This window comes from Scomber scombrus, chromosome 2, assembly GCF_963691925.1.
Source record: "Scomber scombrus chromosome 2, fScoSco1.1, whole genome shotgun sequence".
Taxonomy (NCBI): domain Eukaryota; kingdom Metazoa; phylum Chordata; class Actinopteri; order Scombriformes; family Scombridae; genus Scomber; species Scomber scombrus.
This window is the reverse complement of record NC_084971.1, coordinates 4,350,774-4,365,762: the sequence shown is the minus strand read 5'-3', so window position 1 is coordinate 4,365,762 and position 14,989 is coordinate 4,350,774. Positions and strand designations below refer to the sequence as shown.

Genomic DNA, 14,989 nt, shown 5'->3' with positions numbered 1-14,989 from the left:
CCCTCCCCAGTCTTCCCCTCAAACCGTTAGCAGCTCCTGTAGTTCTCCTGTTTTCTTTTACCCCCACCCCCCCTTTCTATCTTCTCCTTAAAGTTTCCTTCAGGTCATGGATCCGCTTTAGGTGCGAGATGCAGCCCCCGCAAACAAATGCGACGCGTCCCCTCTTTTTGTTTTGACCCCTTTCCGATGCTCCTCAGTCCTTCATTGTGGGCCGGGGGTCTCCTCAGCTATATGGCCAGAAGTTTGGGACTATGCAGCCAAGTCGTGAGCTCGCGTTCTGATTCAGGGAGGAACAGCGGCGTCAGGGTGCGGGGGTCGGCCGATGGCGGCACGGCGGGTGCACAGCAGCAGCAGTGGTGTAGTTGGTTGCAGCGGGCGTTCGCGGGGTGCCACGGCAGGCAGGTGGCTGACAGCCTGTTTCTTCCCCTCAGGGATTGACAACTTGGAGCCTATGGTGCTGGAGCAGTACGTGGCGGTGGCCAACTACGAGAGGCAGGAGAACTCGGAGATCAGCCTCAAAGCTGGCGAGACGGTGGACGTGATTGAGAAGAGCGAAAGTGGTGAGTGTTTTCTTTATTTGTCTTTGTTTAGACGCCAAGTCTGTCCCTGTTGAACTCCTGACAGCCATCCGCACCCATAAGAATGTAGGTTTCAATCCATAACAGAACATTATTATCAACTTATAGTGTTTGTTAAAATGGCATGTTCTCAGACCTTCCTGACATTTTGTTTGTTTCTTCCTGTTTGCATCTGTCTTTTTCTGAGTACACATTAGTAGCGTAAACAAACTCCTCATATACACAGAGAGGCATTTTCACTCAGCACCTCTCTCTTTTTCCTCTCCTCAGTTTACTCTCTCCTCCTCTAACCCCTTTGTCCACAAGAGTCCCCCCCCCTCCAGCCTTCCTCCCGCTGCTCCGCTCAGTCTCTCCTCTTGTCTCCCAGTCTCCTTGCTGGGGCTTGGCACCACCTGGAGGTGCTGTTTGGCTGGCAGCAGTCAATGTTTACAGTATTACAGCTAAAGTCAAATCTCTTGACTTTCAAAACAAGAATGTCAAGTAAATTCCAAGGTATTTGTTCAGCTTTCTAAAAGTGATTGTTTGATTTGGTTGAATTGGGCTGCAAACAAAGAGAATAAAGTGATGTAGTATGTATACAGAGAATCACAATGACGGAGATTTGAACACTGGTAGTGTTTTTATCATCTAGAGATGTAGCACTTTTTTTTTAACACTGTTACGCATTTCCCAGAGCTGGCTCTTATTTTCCATACACTGACAGCCAGCAGCTTGCACAACTCAGGGGAACTCAGCAGAAAGCTTGGCACAAACACACCACATCCCCATCATCCCCCTATGTTCTTATCTATACACTGATTACGCATGTGAATTCATAGCCTCCGCTCGCCCATCTTTGAGTTATTATGTGCCCTAATTAGTCATCTTTGGCTCGTCATTTCTACTTCTCTGCATATGGTTCACATAGCATTTTATTGCATTACCCATCACTCACTCAGTACAAATGTGATAATTATGAGATGAAGCTTTGACAGAGCAAAGCAGATGCATGGGAAAAGATCTCTTGTGTGATGTGGCTTTCGGTCAAACTTGTACTCAAAGAGGTTGAAGTCTTCCCAAAAATGACTTTAAGGATGTGGATGTCTTCATTTTCCCGCTTGCGAGGTTTCGAAATATCAAGTGTTGCCTGTAAACTCTTGACTCTCTTGAATTAGAGTAAAATTCTAACTAATTTACTTTGCCAGAATCTCTTAAGAATTAGGTACATGCATCATTTAATGTTTTTTGTTTAATGAATATTGATAAGTGCGCCGAAGCCACACAGTAATTCACTCCAGTCATCCCATTTCTTTACATCCGGCCTGACAGCATCTGCTCACCAGACACATTCGAGGGCTCCACTATCCGTTTCTGATTGTTAACGTTGAACATCAATTGAAGCACTTGCAGGCCATCAACAGCAAATTCTGAACTCAAGAACAACTTGCCAACAAATGGATTGTTTGTGCTGTCGTCATTTGCTGGGCCAAAGAAGTGGAGCAACAGCCACAATGGTGATGATGATGACGACATCGCTGGAAGCCAATGCCAAGACAAACACATCTGAGAGCTTGTATAATATCCCACAACCCCCTTCCCGCTTTCAAGGCTTTACTGAAGCCTCCTGGTCTGCGCGTGCTTATTTCCTTTGAAGTTTTTTTAAAATGCAGAGACTCTGACAGTCCAGCCGTTAATTAGAGATTATTTTCTTTAACATCTACTCACTATATGACATTGGAGTACCATGATATCTTTTAATATTCTTCAGGCAGTTCTGAAGAAAAAACACTATTTTACCCGCTTTTTCTTTAAGTACATTTTTTTATCCACATGTTGATCACAGACAGTATCATATATTATTACAATATCCCCTATTCCTGCATAGTATATTTCAACCCGTTTTTAAGCGTCTCCAGGATTGACCTGATATAATTATGAGTTCAGCTCAGGAGTCGGATGTTGTTGTTTTGCCTGTGTGAGAAATGATTGGCCTTGTGAGCTTAGTCCCAGCTGTACTTCACTGTACTGTGTCAACAAGACCCATCGTCACCATGAAAACGGGCTAAATCATGAGCAACGTGCGAGACAGGGCGGTAGCTAGATATGTGGATGAATATGCGTGGGCGGTTATCCCCCTTGTGTGTGTGTGAGAAATTCTGTGTCTACGTATCGTTGCACAAGCGTCTTACAATTTAGGAGCTGCTATCTAGTAAAGTTAAGATTTATGAAGCACCCAGGGAGTGGGGGCCGGACAGGCAGGAATCGTCCCTCAGACAGGAATAGGGGCCTCATCTGGGACACTGTCCTGGTTTTCACTCTCTGGTCCCTCTTCGGACATGGGAACCCGTAGAGCGTCTGGTGAGAGGAATGTCCCAGCTGGAGAAAATAAATCTGCATAATGTGAGCAGTTAAATGATATTGTGTGTCGGCATTGATGTGAGGGAGACAGAGAGGGAGAGGTCAGAGGAGTTCAAAAGCCACAGACCTTTTGAGATAAGAATTTTGAGATCCTTTTAGGAGAGCTAGATGGGACGAAAGCCTTTGAAAAGCATATTTATTTAATTTTTTGTGATTGACAATTTACCTGATGTAATCTAGACTTATCCCATTATGGTCAATCTTATGGATTGTGCAGAGCAAGCCATTACTTACAGATAAAAACTTACTGATGCCTGCCAACTCAGTCTACAGTTTGTCCATACTTTCAGGTCTTATTTCTAATTATTGTTGGATCTATTTGGCAACCCTTGGATCTCTTTCAAATCTCTTTTCCAATATTAATTTATGCATATCAGGGTCAGGCTTGATTGTGTTCCAAGTCTGTTCTAGATCAGGACCTCAACTGTCAGGATTAACTCATCTTGCAAGGACAGTGAACATTGACAGTAATAAGTGCACATGGACAAATGTATTTACATTAAGTTTGGTCACTTTTGGGTGTCCTTGTGGCGTTGGGGTCTAAAACTCTGACCTTGTATTTGCAATGTCCTGAGTTTGAGTTCAGCAAGGTATATGTGTTGTATGTCATATCCCCATTTTCCCTTCATTTTCTTTTAGCTTTCTGCTACCTGATAAAGGTACAAAAACCCACACCAATACTTAACATATCTGTAATGACCATTGATGCTTGAAGAATATTCTTAAGCAGTGATTCTACAGATGGTTTCTTGTTTGATTTCTAATGTGAAATAAGACAATGAATGATACATTTTGAGCAACACCTTTAGTCTTCCATTCTGTGGCCACATCGACAGAGGGGTGGGTGATATATGGGGGGAATAATATCCCCTTTTTCCTTGTTTCATCATCCCAGACTAATGGATCTGCCATGAGGACCTTGACATTAAACTACAAACAGGATTCTTTGGGTTAGTGTGCCGCCCAAGCCACAACGCCAGCCGGAGAAGACATTTGCCCAAATATCTTGGCCCTCCATGCTGCCAAGTTTCAGGGGCATTTTGTCACAGTTGATTTAAAGAGATTAGACAGATTTGCTTACCCCTCTCCGGACTTGACTTTACACCTAACATAATCCACCACTTCCTGCTGTGTTGCCAGATTAATATAATTCTCTACTTTGGAAAATGATAATAGTTATGTTTTTGGGGCCATAATTGCTACATGGAAACATTAAATAAATCTCTCAGTTACTGTACGTATCATTGCTTGTCAGCAGGTAAACTGCTGTTTGAGGAAGAGTTAATGCCAAGAGGTTTGGCAACATTTTCATACCACACCTTTCCCAGTACCCAGGGGATCCAGTGAAGCTGGCAGCACTCAATCTAACCCACAACACCTTTCCAAACGTTTGTCCTCAGTGTTTAACTTAGTCTGGCTCCAAACTTTTTCCTGTGCAGACCAGTTTCATAAGGAGAAAGCCTTAAGCTAAAACTTAGTATCAGAACCTCACATTGGATTAGGTCATTTGCACTAAAAGCTCCAGTTCGCTTAGGGTAAGTCTTACCTTAAGGCTACAAAATAATTGCAGCTTTTGTCAGCTGTAGCGGTTGGAAAATCTGAAGAAATTGCTCTGTGTTGCAACATTGATGAGGTCAGTTTTTCTATAATCAATACACCAGACTGCCCCTGAGGCTCTACTCCTTATGTTAAAAGCATATCATGTTAAAATACAACGTATAGACTCATACAAAAGTAATCTCTCTCATTCATTATTTATGACCTACTACAAGTGTGTGGTGGTGTATGTATCTACAGAGACTTTGCCCGCTGCCTGTAATTGTATTGTATTATATTATTTTCATATTATTTTACTGTGTCGGTAGCGTAGCAACCAGGTTCACTGTGTTTTGATTTGATTCAGTGTTTCTCCGGCTTCTCCGTGTCCCTCCTCTGCTATGTGCTGCTCCACTGCCTTTGCTATGTCTGTTTGACCGACACACACATGCAGAGCAGAGAGTGGGTGTTATTTTTTGCTTTAGAACGTAACCGCAGGGAAACAATCAGAAAATAACATTTCTTTACTCTGATTCACAGCCTGGTTCTTGCCAGCAGTAGGACAGGGGAGGAGGGGCCAATTTTGAATTTTGTGTGTTTATAAAAACTAACCGACAATTTCCTGAATAGTATACCTTTAGGAAAGTGTAGTCTGAAGGCTTAGCTTACTTCACAACTCAAACATGAAACCAAGATATCCAATTTAGAATCATAAAATGGAAATAAACTAGTTTCAGTACTACATTAATAGCTCTACAGAAAAAAACCCAGTAAATTCACAGTAAATATATATAATAATGTTGCCTAAAAACATGAATAATGCATCTTTGGTTAATGACTCCATTGTAAAATAAAGGTTGAACTATCTTGTCTTAAGCTGTGGAATGAATTGCATTTGAAGTATTGAGTGGAATGTCAAGGGGCATAAATATCATCACACGCTCTAAATGTAAAATCATTTTAGCATTTCCCCTTAAATGACTTGTTTTGGCGGAAGATTTAAAAGGTTTTGCAAAGAAGCTAGCTTAACATACTCTCCCTCTTAGGCTGTCAAATGTAGCCTGCATCTTTAATCAAAGTGTACTGAGGGTTAGCTTAAAGGATGTTCTGAACCAGGGAAGGCTGTTTTGGACATAGTTCACATAGAAGACTGAAGGCAAGCATTAGTATTGCCTCCAGGCTGTAAAACGGACAGCCAGCATCAATCAGGGTGGTGCGTCTTGAGCCAAGCGATGGCCCTGTATCATTCTCACAACATCTTAGCATAACTGTGTTACCTAGCTTTAGCCCTCAGGCAGTAGAAAAGCTCTGAACTGCGGTTAGAGTTAGGGTTAGGCTAAAAGGAAACTGTACTTAAAGCTGAGCAAGGAGTGGCCTGCAGGGGCTCAGGTATAAAAACAGCATGTTTCAGTAAGCATAACAAAGAGATGTGTACAGATTCTTTCAAAAACAAGACAAGCTGCTGTAGACCTCCTGTTTGTGTTAAGAGAAAGTATTTTGTCTTCATTGAGCATGATGATAGTGTTAGCAGTCTTAGCAGGGTGCTAGCACATGCGCCCTCTCACACACACACACACACACACACACACACACACACACACACACACACACACACACACACACACACACACACACACACACACACACACACACACACCCACCATATGGAAGATCAATGCAGGGATTTAGCCTGACCCTGCTGAGCGTGATGTTTAGTCAACATTTTGAACATATTGAAAGCCCAACCGCTGGCTATCCACTTTCATTTGTAACAAGTCTGCCTCAGTAAAGAGACCCCAATTTTATAAAACTTCAACCAGGTAACATGAGCTTCAAACTGGGCTGTAATGCCTCCATCTTAGAGTGTCTATAAAGACCAGAACCTTGAAATTGGGTCTGACTTTCTAGGAAGAAACAGCACGAAAGGGGGTTGGGTGCCCCCTCATATACCCTATTTTTAACTCAAAGACCAGCTTTGAAGTGTCTTAAAGTGATACTACACACATGAGTACAGAACGCTCACCCCTAAAAAAAGTTTGTTTCCTTCTTCATGGTGAACAGAGTCTGTGGTCAGCTTGGTTTCACAGTAGTTAAAGTGCATTGGAAAAGTGACAAGTTTTCATAGCAGAAAAGAAGTTTTAGTCCATTCAAACTTCTCACGCTCAGAGGGTAGTGAAGTGGGTGGAGGTGCAGTTTGTAAGCTTTGTTACCCATAAGTTGACATTTATAAGTCATCGTGATAACCTTTACGTTACTCCCATGGGAGTCCCCTGGAAAATCTATTAATATACTAAAGGCTGCCGTCTTATAAATATAACAATAGTTATTCATTCGAGGCAATAGAGCTCCGACTAAATATTAAATACATTTAAAGTACATTTGCCTTTGAATACCCAATCCCCACCACCCTAACTCCTGCATGGGGGTGACGTAAAGAAAAACAGGACAACAAGACTAGAGTAAAAAACACCTGACTTTCAAATTAAATTGTAATTTTACCTCCAGGTCTGAGCTTAAATCTACTGCATCATTTTGAAAAATGCTTAAAAATTTGGAAGAAGGTGCTGAGAATGGGGAGGAGAGGGCGGAGGGGGGAAAACAAAACAAAAAGTACAGTTATATAATTTAGTTTACATCTAAAAAAAAAAACATGTTTCTCAGTATGCAGTACTTTTAAGACTTTTAAGGGAGAGAACAAGTTATTTGAGTAAGAAGTAAGAAGTCCAAAAGTGAATTTATTTTAACCTCTGAATATATATGAATATATATGAATATATATGTATATATATATATATAAAGTCATATTTATCTTCAATAGTGCAGGAAGCAGAAGTTCTTTACAAAAATTCTCAATGGGAGACATTTAACTTCTCTCTTTAAGTTTTAATGTACATAGACTTGGATGTATAACTTCTTTTTTTTTTACATTTTATATCAAAGCACCAGGTATTCTCTAACCCAACTTTCTTATCCTCTTAGCAGTGGTGGTTCAGCCAGGAGAGTTTCATTCCAATACAATTCTCATCATTGCAGAAAGTGAACAAAAAACTGACTTATAGAACTTTTAAAAACTTAAAATAACTTTTCCAACTTCACTACTTTACAGACTTTATGTGAAGTATCAAAGTAAGGGATTTCTTTTGATGCAACCCATTTATACACGGCTGTACTTTGCCCATGAGATACGCTATATTTTAAGGCTTTAGAGCGGGTTAAACCGAGTTAAAATACAGATGTAACTGCTGGGGATTGTGCCTGCTTCTTAGCTGGCAGTGCGATCCAGTCACTTCACTAACATTTATCATCTTTAACACATTTACTGGATGGATCCAAAGCATATTTTTAGATGGTGATCTAGGTCAGAAGAATGTTGCAAACTTAATCCCATTAATGAAGCCAGTGTAGTTCATGTTAGCTAATACTGCGGCTGATTCCACAGCTGGTTACAGGCAGTAACAATTGTTGTGCTGCTATTTTGAGCGTATTCTTTGAATCTCCCCTTCTGCTTACTCTGCAGAAAGATAAGCAGGCGATTCAAAAAAAAAAAAAAGCACTGCGTTACAGCGCTCTCCGCTCTCCAAGGGCTCTGTTCCTAATTAGGAGCTTAAAGTGGGGGAAACGAGTATGAAAGTCACTGTGTGGGCCCGGGTCTAACAGACATCATCGTCAAATCTTCTGTGATGACCGCACCGGCGATCCCAAAACGAGAAACCGAAAGCAAAGTGTGCGGTGTTGTTCTTGGACAGGGAATAAGCGTGGAATACTACAGCTTTGAAGCCCCAGCCAAACATCTGCTGGCTCTCCCTCCTTTGTCTATCTCCGACTTGCCCCACGCCGCTCTTTTAATCTGTTTCTGCCCCTCACTCTCTCTCGCTCTCCTCCCCACCTCCGTCTTATATTTATATCGCCCTTTCTTTTCAGATCTCGCATCACTTCATGTTTCTCCCATTCCTCCAGATGTCTCCCAAGGGGGCCAGGCCTATGACTGTCAATGATAAGCATGCTCTGCTCAGTTACTGTGCTCACTGTGACCTCCACTTTCCCTCTGTGGGAGAAAGCAGGCAATTATTGCCTGCCAAGACACGGTGTAGCTAGAAACTCCAATTAGAGCTCAGTTCTGTAAGAAATGCTAATTACATTCCCTCTACTGTCTTACATATTCATATTTTGTGCTGTGTGTGTGTGTACAAGTGTGGGAGGCAGCAGGTGTTGCTGCATAACCTTTCTGAATATTAGTCATTAGTTGTTGAGCGCCTCATAAATCCTCCAAAACAAGCTCGGTTGAGTCTGTTATGTCAGACAAACCAGCAAGAGTGTGTAAATCAATTAAGAAGAAAAAACCAGGATTGTCGGACCGCTTCTATATTAGTGTATGCTTTAGGTAAAGAAGTAGGTCAGGCTCCACTTCACCAGACGCTTGGACATTTATAAGGACTTGACACCTACTGTAGCAGGAAATGAGCACCCGTGTTCTCAACTTATTTAACGGCAAGCATTAAAACGCCGGTTGAAGTCGAGAGGACTCACAGAGCTGTGGGATTGTTTTGCTCATCAGTGTGACTCACTCAAACACACTCATACACAGTGGACCCAGCCACGAATAACAAGGTATGATGATTTCAACCTGTTAAAACAACAGTCAACCCCCTCTGTTCTGCTGTATGTACAGATGGCTCCACAGTATGCACGTCATTACCTGGACACCTTTTATTTGTCTCTGCTCTGTGCTGTTTCATTTTCACAGCTGCCACTGCTACCCAACCCGCCCACCCCACCAACTGGCTTTGGCCAGCGTGACTCTTGTTTTTTCATGTCAGAGCATATATATGTACATGTGTGGTGATGTGTCATGTCTAAGAGAAAAAAATGATATGTTTGCCGTTATATAAGGGTCACAAATTCAACAGCCTCCAAGGTACACTGTTTAAAGTCTCATCGGACTCCCTGATGAGCATGATGATAGTAAACCATATATTATAATCAACCGTATATTATCATAAACAAATGTTGGAAGTCTGGAGAGCAACAGTTCAAGATTTCTTTCATCTTCAAGACATATACATACCGTCTGTATTTTTCTTACATGAAAAGGGATTGTTATCAGTTCCTGGAGGATATTTATTACATCCTTCACTTTAAAGGTTCTGTGCAGAATGAACAAAATACCAGCATTTTTTTTCTTTCAATCATGTAAAGGCTAGGGTGTATCCTCTTAGGAGAATGAATATATTCAGCAAAGGTCAGGAGAATATGCCTGTCACATAAACAGATACTTTGTGTGCAATGTGTTAAGTTTAAGTAGCAGTAGAGGGAAGCTGATGTGTCCCAAATTGAAAGTGTTGATCCTTTTAGGAGCATGAATGTGTTCAGTAAATACTGTGACAATCTGACCATGACATTTCTTTTAAAAGCTATGACTTTTAATACTTTCATGTCCAAGTGTTGGGGCTAATGCCATGTTGTTAAGAGAGAGGGTTTATCCTCTGGGGGCTATGAGTATCTGTCTTGTTTCTTGACAGTTTGGCTGGTAGTTGTTGAGATATTTTGGCCTTGACCAATGAAGAGACAGAAAAATGAAGCAGCAGACAAAGCAACCAAGCCATATCACCTTGCTTAGTGGGAAATTTAACAGCACTGTGTTAAAAAACAACAAGGGCTACGTTGGTCGTGGCATGTTTATTCATGCAAGATGAAATACACTCCAAGAACGCCTGTTTGAGTAGTTGATCCATGAGTTGAAGGTTAATAATGCTATGAGGAAGACACTTAAAGCTTTATTAAGTTCTCACGATGACAGTTACACTGTCTCTCTAAGCATGTGATGAAAAGTAATCTAGTAGTAAGATGCGCTTGCACATATTTGATTGGCCGTTACAAGGTGTTGTCAAATGATGTTGTATTGTACTATGCAAAACGTTGACAGGTTCAATTTGTCTTCCTGAACAACCTTTTTTTTAAAATTTATTTTCACTGTTTCAGCACAGTGTAAAAAGAACAAGGAGGTCTGAGTGCTGCCTTTAGGCATCAGCTTGCTTTTTGAAGTAGTACTCATATTTGGTACTGTGCAAAAATGTGCATGATATCCTCATTTGAACAACTATAGCATCTTGCGTCTCTAAGGCAGCAGGTTGATCACCCTGTCCTCGACTGTGGCTGGACAGAACAGCCATAAACACTCTTGCCTTGAGACGTCTTCTGATGATACATCGTAAGAGCTAGTTTGGCTCAAGTTCAAGCCTATAGGCCTTTCTACAAACAGAACAAAAATGTCATGGAAATATCCGTTACTGTCCATATAGTCATTCTCCTTGCAAGTGAGTATATTCAGCCACGCCCTCACTCAACTTCATTGGTCAGTTAATGCATCATTCTTTGCATTTCCTGAGCCAAGTTATGCTTTGCTTTAATTGACTCTGAGTAAGTTTTCTCCAATCTTCTGCCAGTCTTTGGCCCACATCTTCTCTTAGGGGCCAGATTTTCTGTGAAAACTGTCATCCGTCTCCAGGCTTCACACACAAACACACACACACACACACACACACACACACACACACACACACACACACACACACACACACACACACACACACACACACACACACACACACACATATTAGGGTCAGCCCACTTTTCTCAGGGCCCAGGATTGCCACTCAGCCAACTGGCTTTTACACTGAGAGAGTGAGTGCTATCCTATCTATTTCACTATATCCGTCTCTGTCTTTTATATCAACATCTGCACCTCCCTGTTGTTTTCTTTCTTTCTATTCTACCCTCTGTGAGAGTGGAGTGTACGTTCACATTTGAGGGGGGCCAGCAGTTTTTCTGGTCCTCATTTATCTGCTTTTTACTGTGCTCACTTTCTCCAGAGCTGGATTTATAGGGGAACTGGGTCCTGTCAAAACTTTGCCTTGCACTACCATGTGTGCACATGATGGAGCCCGAAGCTTGGCGTGTGTGAGTAATACAGAGAGGCTGCTCGGCTGTTTTCTGGCTTTTCGGGTTGTTTTGTTTCTGTGTGCATATGTGAAAAGATAGAAAACCCAGAACGATCTGCCAGCTTCAGGATAGCCAAGTGATATTGTTCATTTTTCTTCACATAAAATTCCCTGCAAACTCTATTGTATGCTGTGTACAAACTACTCCACCCAAAATACATATTATATCTTCTTCTGCATGATTAGTAATTATCTTCCTCCGAAGAAACACTTATTGAATAATCTTTCATTCTGACGACAGCTTTGATCAACATTTAGGCTAAAAAGACTCATGTAAGTCTGTCTTTCCTCAATCAAGTACAACTTATAAGAACTGATCCAATTCTTTTTTTACTTGTTAGTGGTCTGGAGAAAGCCATTCATACTTTTAATTCTCCACATTTGGACTTCTGTAACCCTCATCTTTCTGGCATCATTCACAACTTTCCACAATGTCTTCATTTTGGACAGTGCTGCTGCAGCAATTTTAAAACCGATGAAACGGTTCGACCAAACAGATGAAATCACATTATCCCTGATTTAGAATATCTGCAGGGTTAAGTATGAAGATGCATGTCTTCTAAAATTAGCAGGCGTTTTAACTGCCACCACTTTGGGATTCCTTTAAAAAAACACGATTGTAGAGTCGCTGTCGTGTTTCTTACAGTCTACATATCTTCTGTCTTATGTTCACTTTTTAACGTCTAGATTGTGACTTATTAGCAATATTCTTAGGACTGAAGGTAAGATGAAATACTGCAGCTGGGAAGCTCACACTTGCCACTGTTGATGGCAAACAGTCACCTCAAGCCTATATCAGCACAGATTTATTATCCTGTTTTTCCACACCATGTACCAGGTGGGCTGAGGAGAGGAAGGGCTGCCGCATTCGTCTCTGTGCAGATGTAGTGCTCTCCTGCGTGCAGGTGGCTCCAATTCTTCTTGAGCTTTTCAACTAGTTGCAATGAATCAGCCTATGAAAGCCCTTAATGTGTTTCATATGGACGCAGCTATTCTTACTGCTTGGGCGGACCTTTCACACTACAGCAAAACAGAAAGTATAATTGAAACCTCCAGGAATCAAAACATAAACTCTTGACTAGTGGTTCTAAAAGAGCAGCCTGACGCTGGCAAGGCTAGTTCACGTATAAACACACACACACACATAAATTCCTGTATTCAAAGTTTTAAAGCCATTGTGTGGTCACAGCCAACCTCTGTAACCTTTAGACTGATGCACACCCTCCAACATGAAAGCCCTCTTGATACCAAAGCTTTACTGCCCCTCCTGACTTTACAGCTCCTAACTGTGGCAAGAGCTGTTCATTATAACATCGGTCTTCACAAACCAGGAGCTATAGTGTAAGATTTAATTAGCATAGTGTAACTGTTGGGATGTCAAATACAATTTCTCATAAAACCACTACCTCCTTTAGTAATGGCCAAACCGGGGTCGTAAATGAATCCTGACAGGTCCAAACTGAACTATGCTGACCTCTCCTAAAGCCAAGCAGCTCTGTAATGTCTCCGCAGGAGTCCAAAAACAGGCGGGTACAGAAAGTCCACAGAAAACTAGCACGATGGTGAGGAAATTCAGGCTGGATGGGCTACACTGTAGCTACTGTGCGTAGCCCCCGTGTGTCTGCGGGCCCTCAGGTTGAATTAACTCCTGTGTTGACTGCGAGACACGACCCGCTGTGGGGAAATTCAGCGGAGACAGTATTTCACTATTTATGCTGCACATGAACTGTCAGTTCAGGGTGGCTCAGGCCTCATTGTGCTTGTGAGGAGGGGAGAGACCATATGCAGGGGGGCTGGGCAGTCTGTCAATTTTCAACCCAATAACATTTTAATGGCTGTCAGTGTGGTTGTTGTTGTTGTTATATAGTCTGGCATAAACGAGGCTCTGCACTGCTTTTCTGCGAGGAGCATTCAGCTTTCTGTAGTGCTACTGTAGCTGTAAATGCTCCTCAAATATGTTCCAATTTCCTGTAAAAAGGGAGTAGGTGGGTATTTTTGAATTTCACATATCATGCAAAAAAATTGTCCAGAAATGTACAGGAAAAAGCTTTTTAGTTATTAGCTTTTAAGTTATTTTTTTTTATTATCTTTGAGCAATCAGGTCCACTTATCTTTGTCTGGAGCTTAAATCTCCATTTTACTGTCAACTTTTGTTTTGTTTTTTTCTTTAATGATTTTCACTATTTTCTGACATTCATAGACTAAACTATTAATAAGTTATTCAATAATCAATGGATTATCCTGCTGTTACAATGGATGTGGCTAATACAGCCTCTCAACAGTGATCAAAATGTATTAAGTATTGTTTATCAATGGATGGAAATTAACATTGTCTTGAAATAAATGTTGCTTGACTATTTACAGCTGATACAAGCAGTCTTTTAGTTGCTACTGCATGACATGCACTTGTCTGAAAATAGCATTCTGTATTCTTTGAGACTCTCTCTATATATACACATATACACAGTAATAACTTATACTGTGGCTGCTTTATGTATAACACTTTCTCCATGCTACCATTACTGTAACTTTCCCTGAGATACAGCTTTATGTTACCGGCATATTTTCCACATCATTCATAATATGTGTTAATTTGATTGGTGTCTTGCCGGGTAATAAAAAAGGGCGTGATGGGTTGATTCACCCAGGCTTCTCCAGCCACACCAGAGAGCAGAGCCATATGGCTTTAAATACATCGGAGCAGTGTGATGACCTAATTGTTGGACTCGTTATGGAGAGTGAAAAAAGTAGCTTGTTGCCATTTTTGTTCTATTTTTCGGTCCATCCCCACCCATCTCACTTATTCTGTCACTCCTACTGTACTTACACATTCAGTCACAGTGGAAAAAGGACCAGCTGGTCTCCAGTTTAATCACCTGGGATGGTCATGACATTCAGGGTGTGTGTAGCAAACACATAGCACACAGGCATTGAACCACTTAATTTTCTAGTAGAGCTACAGTGCCCTCCAAAGATGCTCTTCTTTTATCAACCTTACGCAGTAAAATATTAGTGCTGTGAGAAACAATCTCACTCTTTTGCTGGTTAGGACGAGCTGTCATGCCAGCTTGTACTGTACATGGTGAAAGATTGTTTCATTCAATGGCTTCTAGTAACTACACTAATGAAGCTACCTCTCACCATGTGAATACAAATGACAGGCTCAGCTTCTTTCAACACCGGATACACTATGATCCCAAACTACTGGGCACGCCTCTGAATTTTGTAAAGGCACCCTTCACTAAAGAATGACACACACTAGTTGTCAAAACATGATCGATGTAAAAACGACTCACCCCCCGGTTCTTTTGGGTTTGGTCGCCGCCCAAAGTGACGTGTTTCTGTAATTGTGTCAAGTCAGTGCAGTGAGTAGTGTAACAGAATAGCATAGATGTGACCACAAACTTCTCATTAGGCAAAAATAGTCATTGCATGGTCCCTCCCCCTACAACTTAGGTCAGGGTATGGGTAAAGAAAGTG

The 14,989-nt window shown here is 41.5% G+C and overlaps 1 protein-coding gene across 1 annotated transcript in view; it reads left to right on the top strand.

Annotated features, from left to right (window-relative positions):
• Positions 1–14,989, top strand: part of sh3pxd2aa (SH3 and PX domains 2Aa) — a 108,760-nt gene that overhangs the window by 67,385 nt on the left and 26,386 nt on the right. Inside the window, exon 7 of the mRNA XM_062428114.1 lies at positions 432–560. Coding sequence (XP_062284098.1) covers positions 432–560 — 129 coding nt within the window. The remainder of the gene's footprint in view (positions 1–431; positions 561–14,989) is intronic.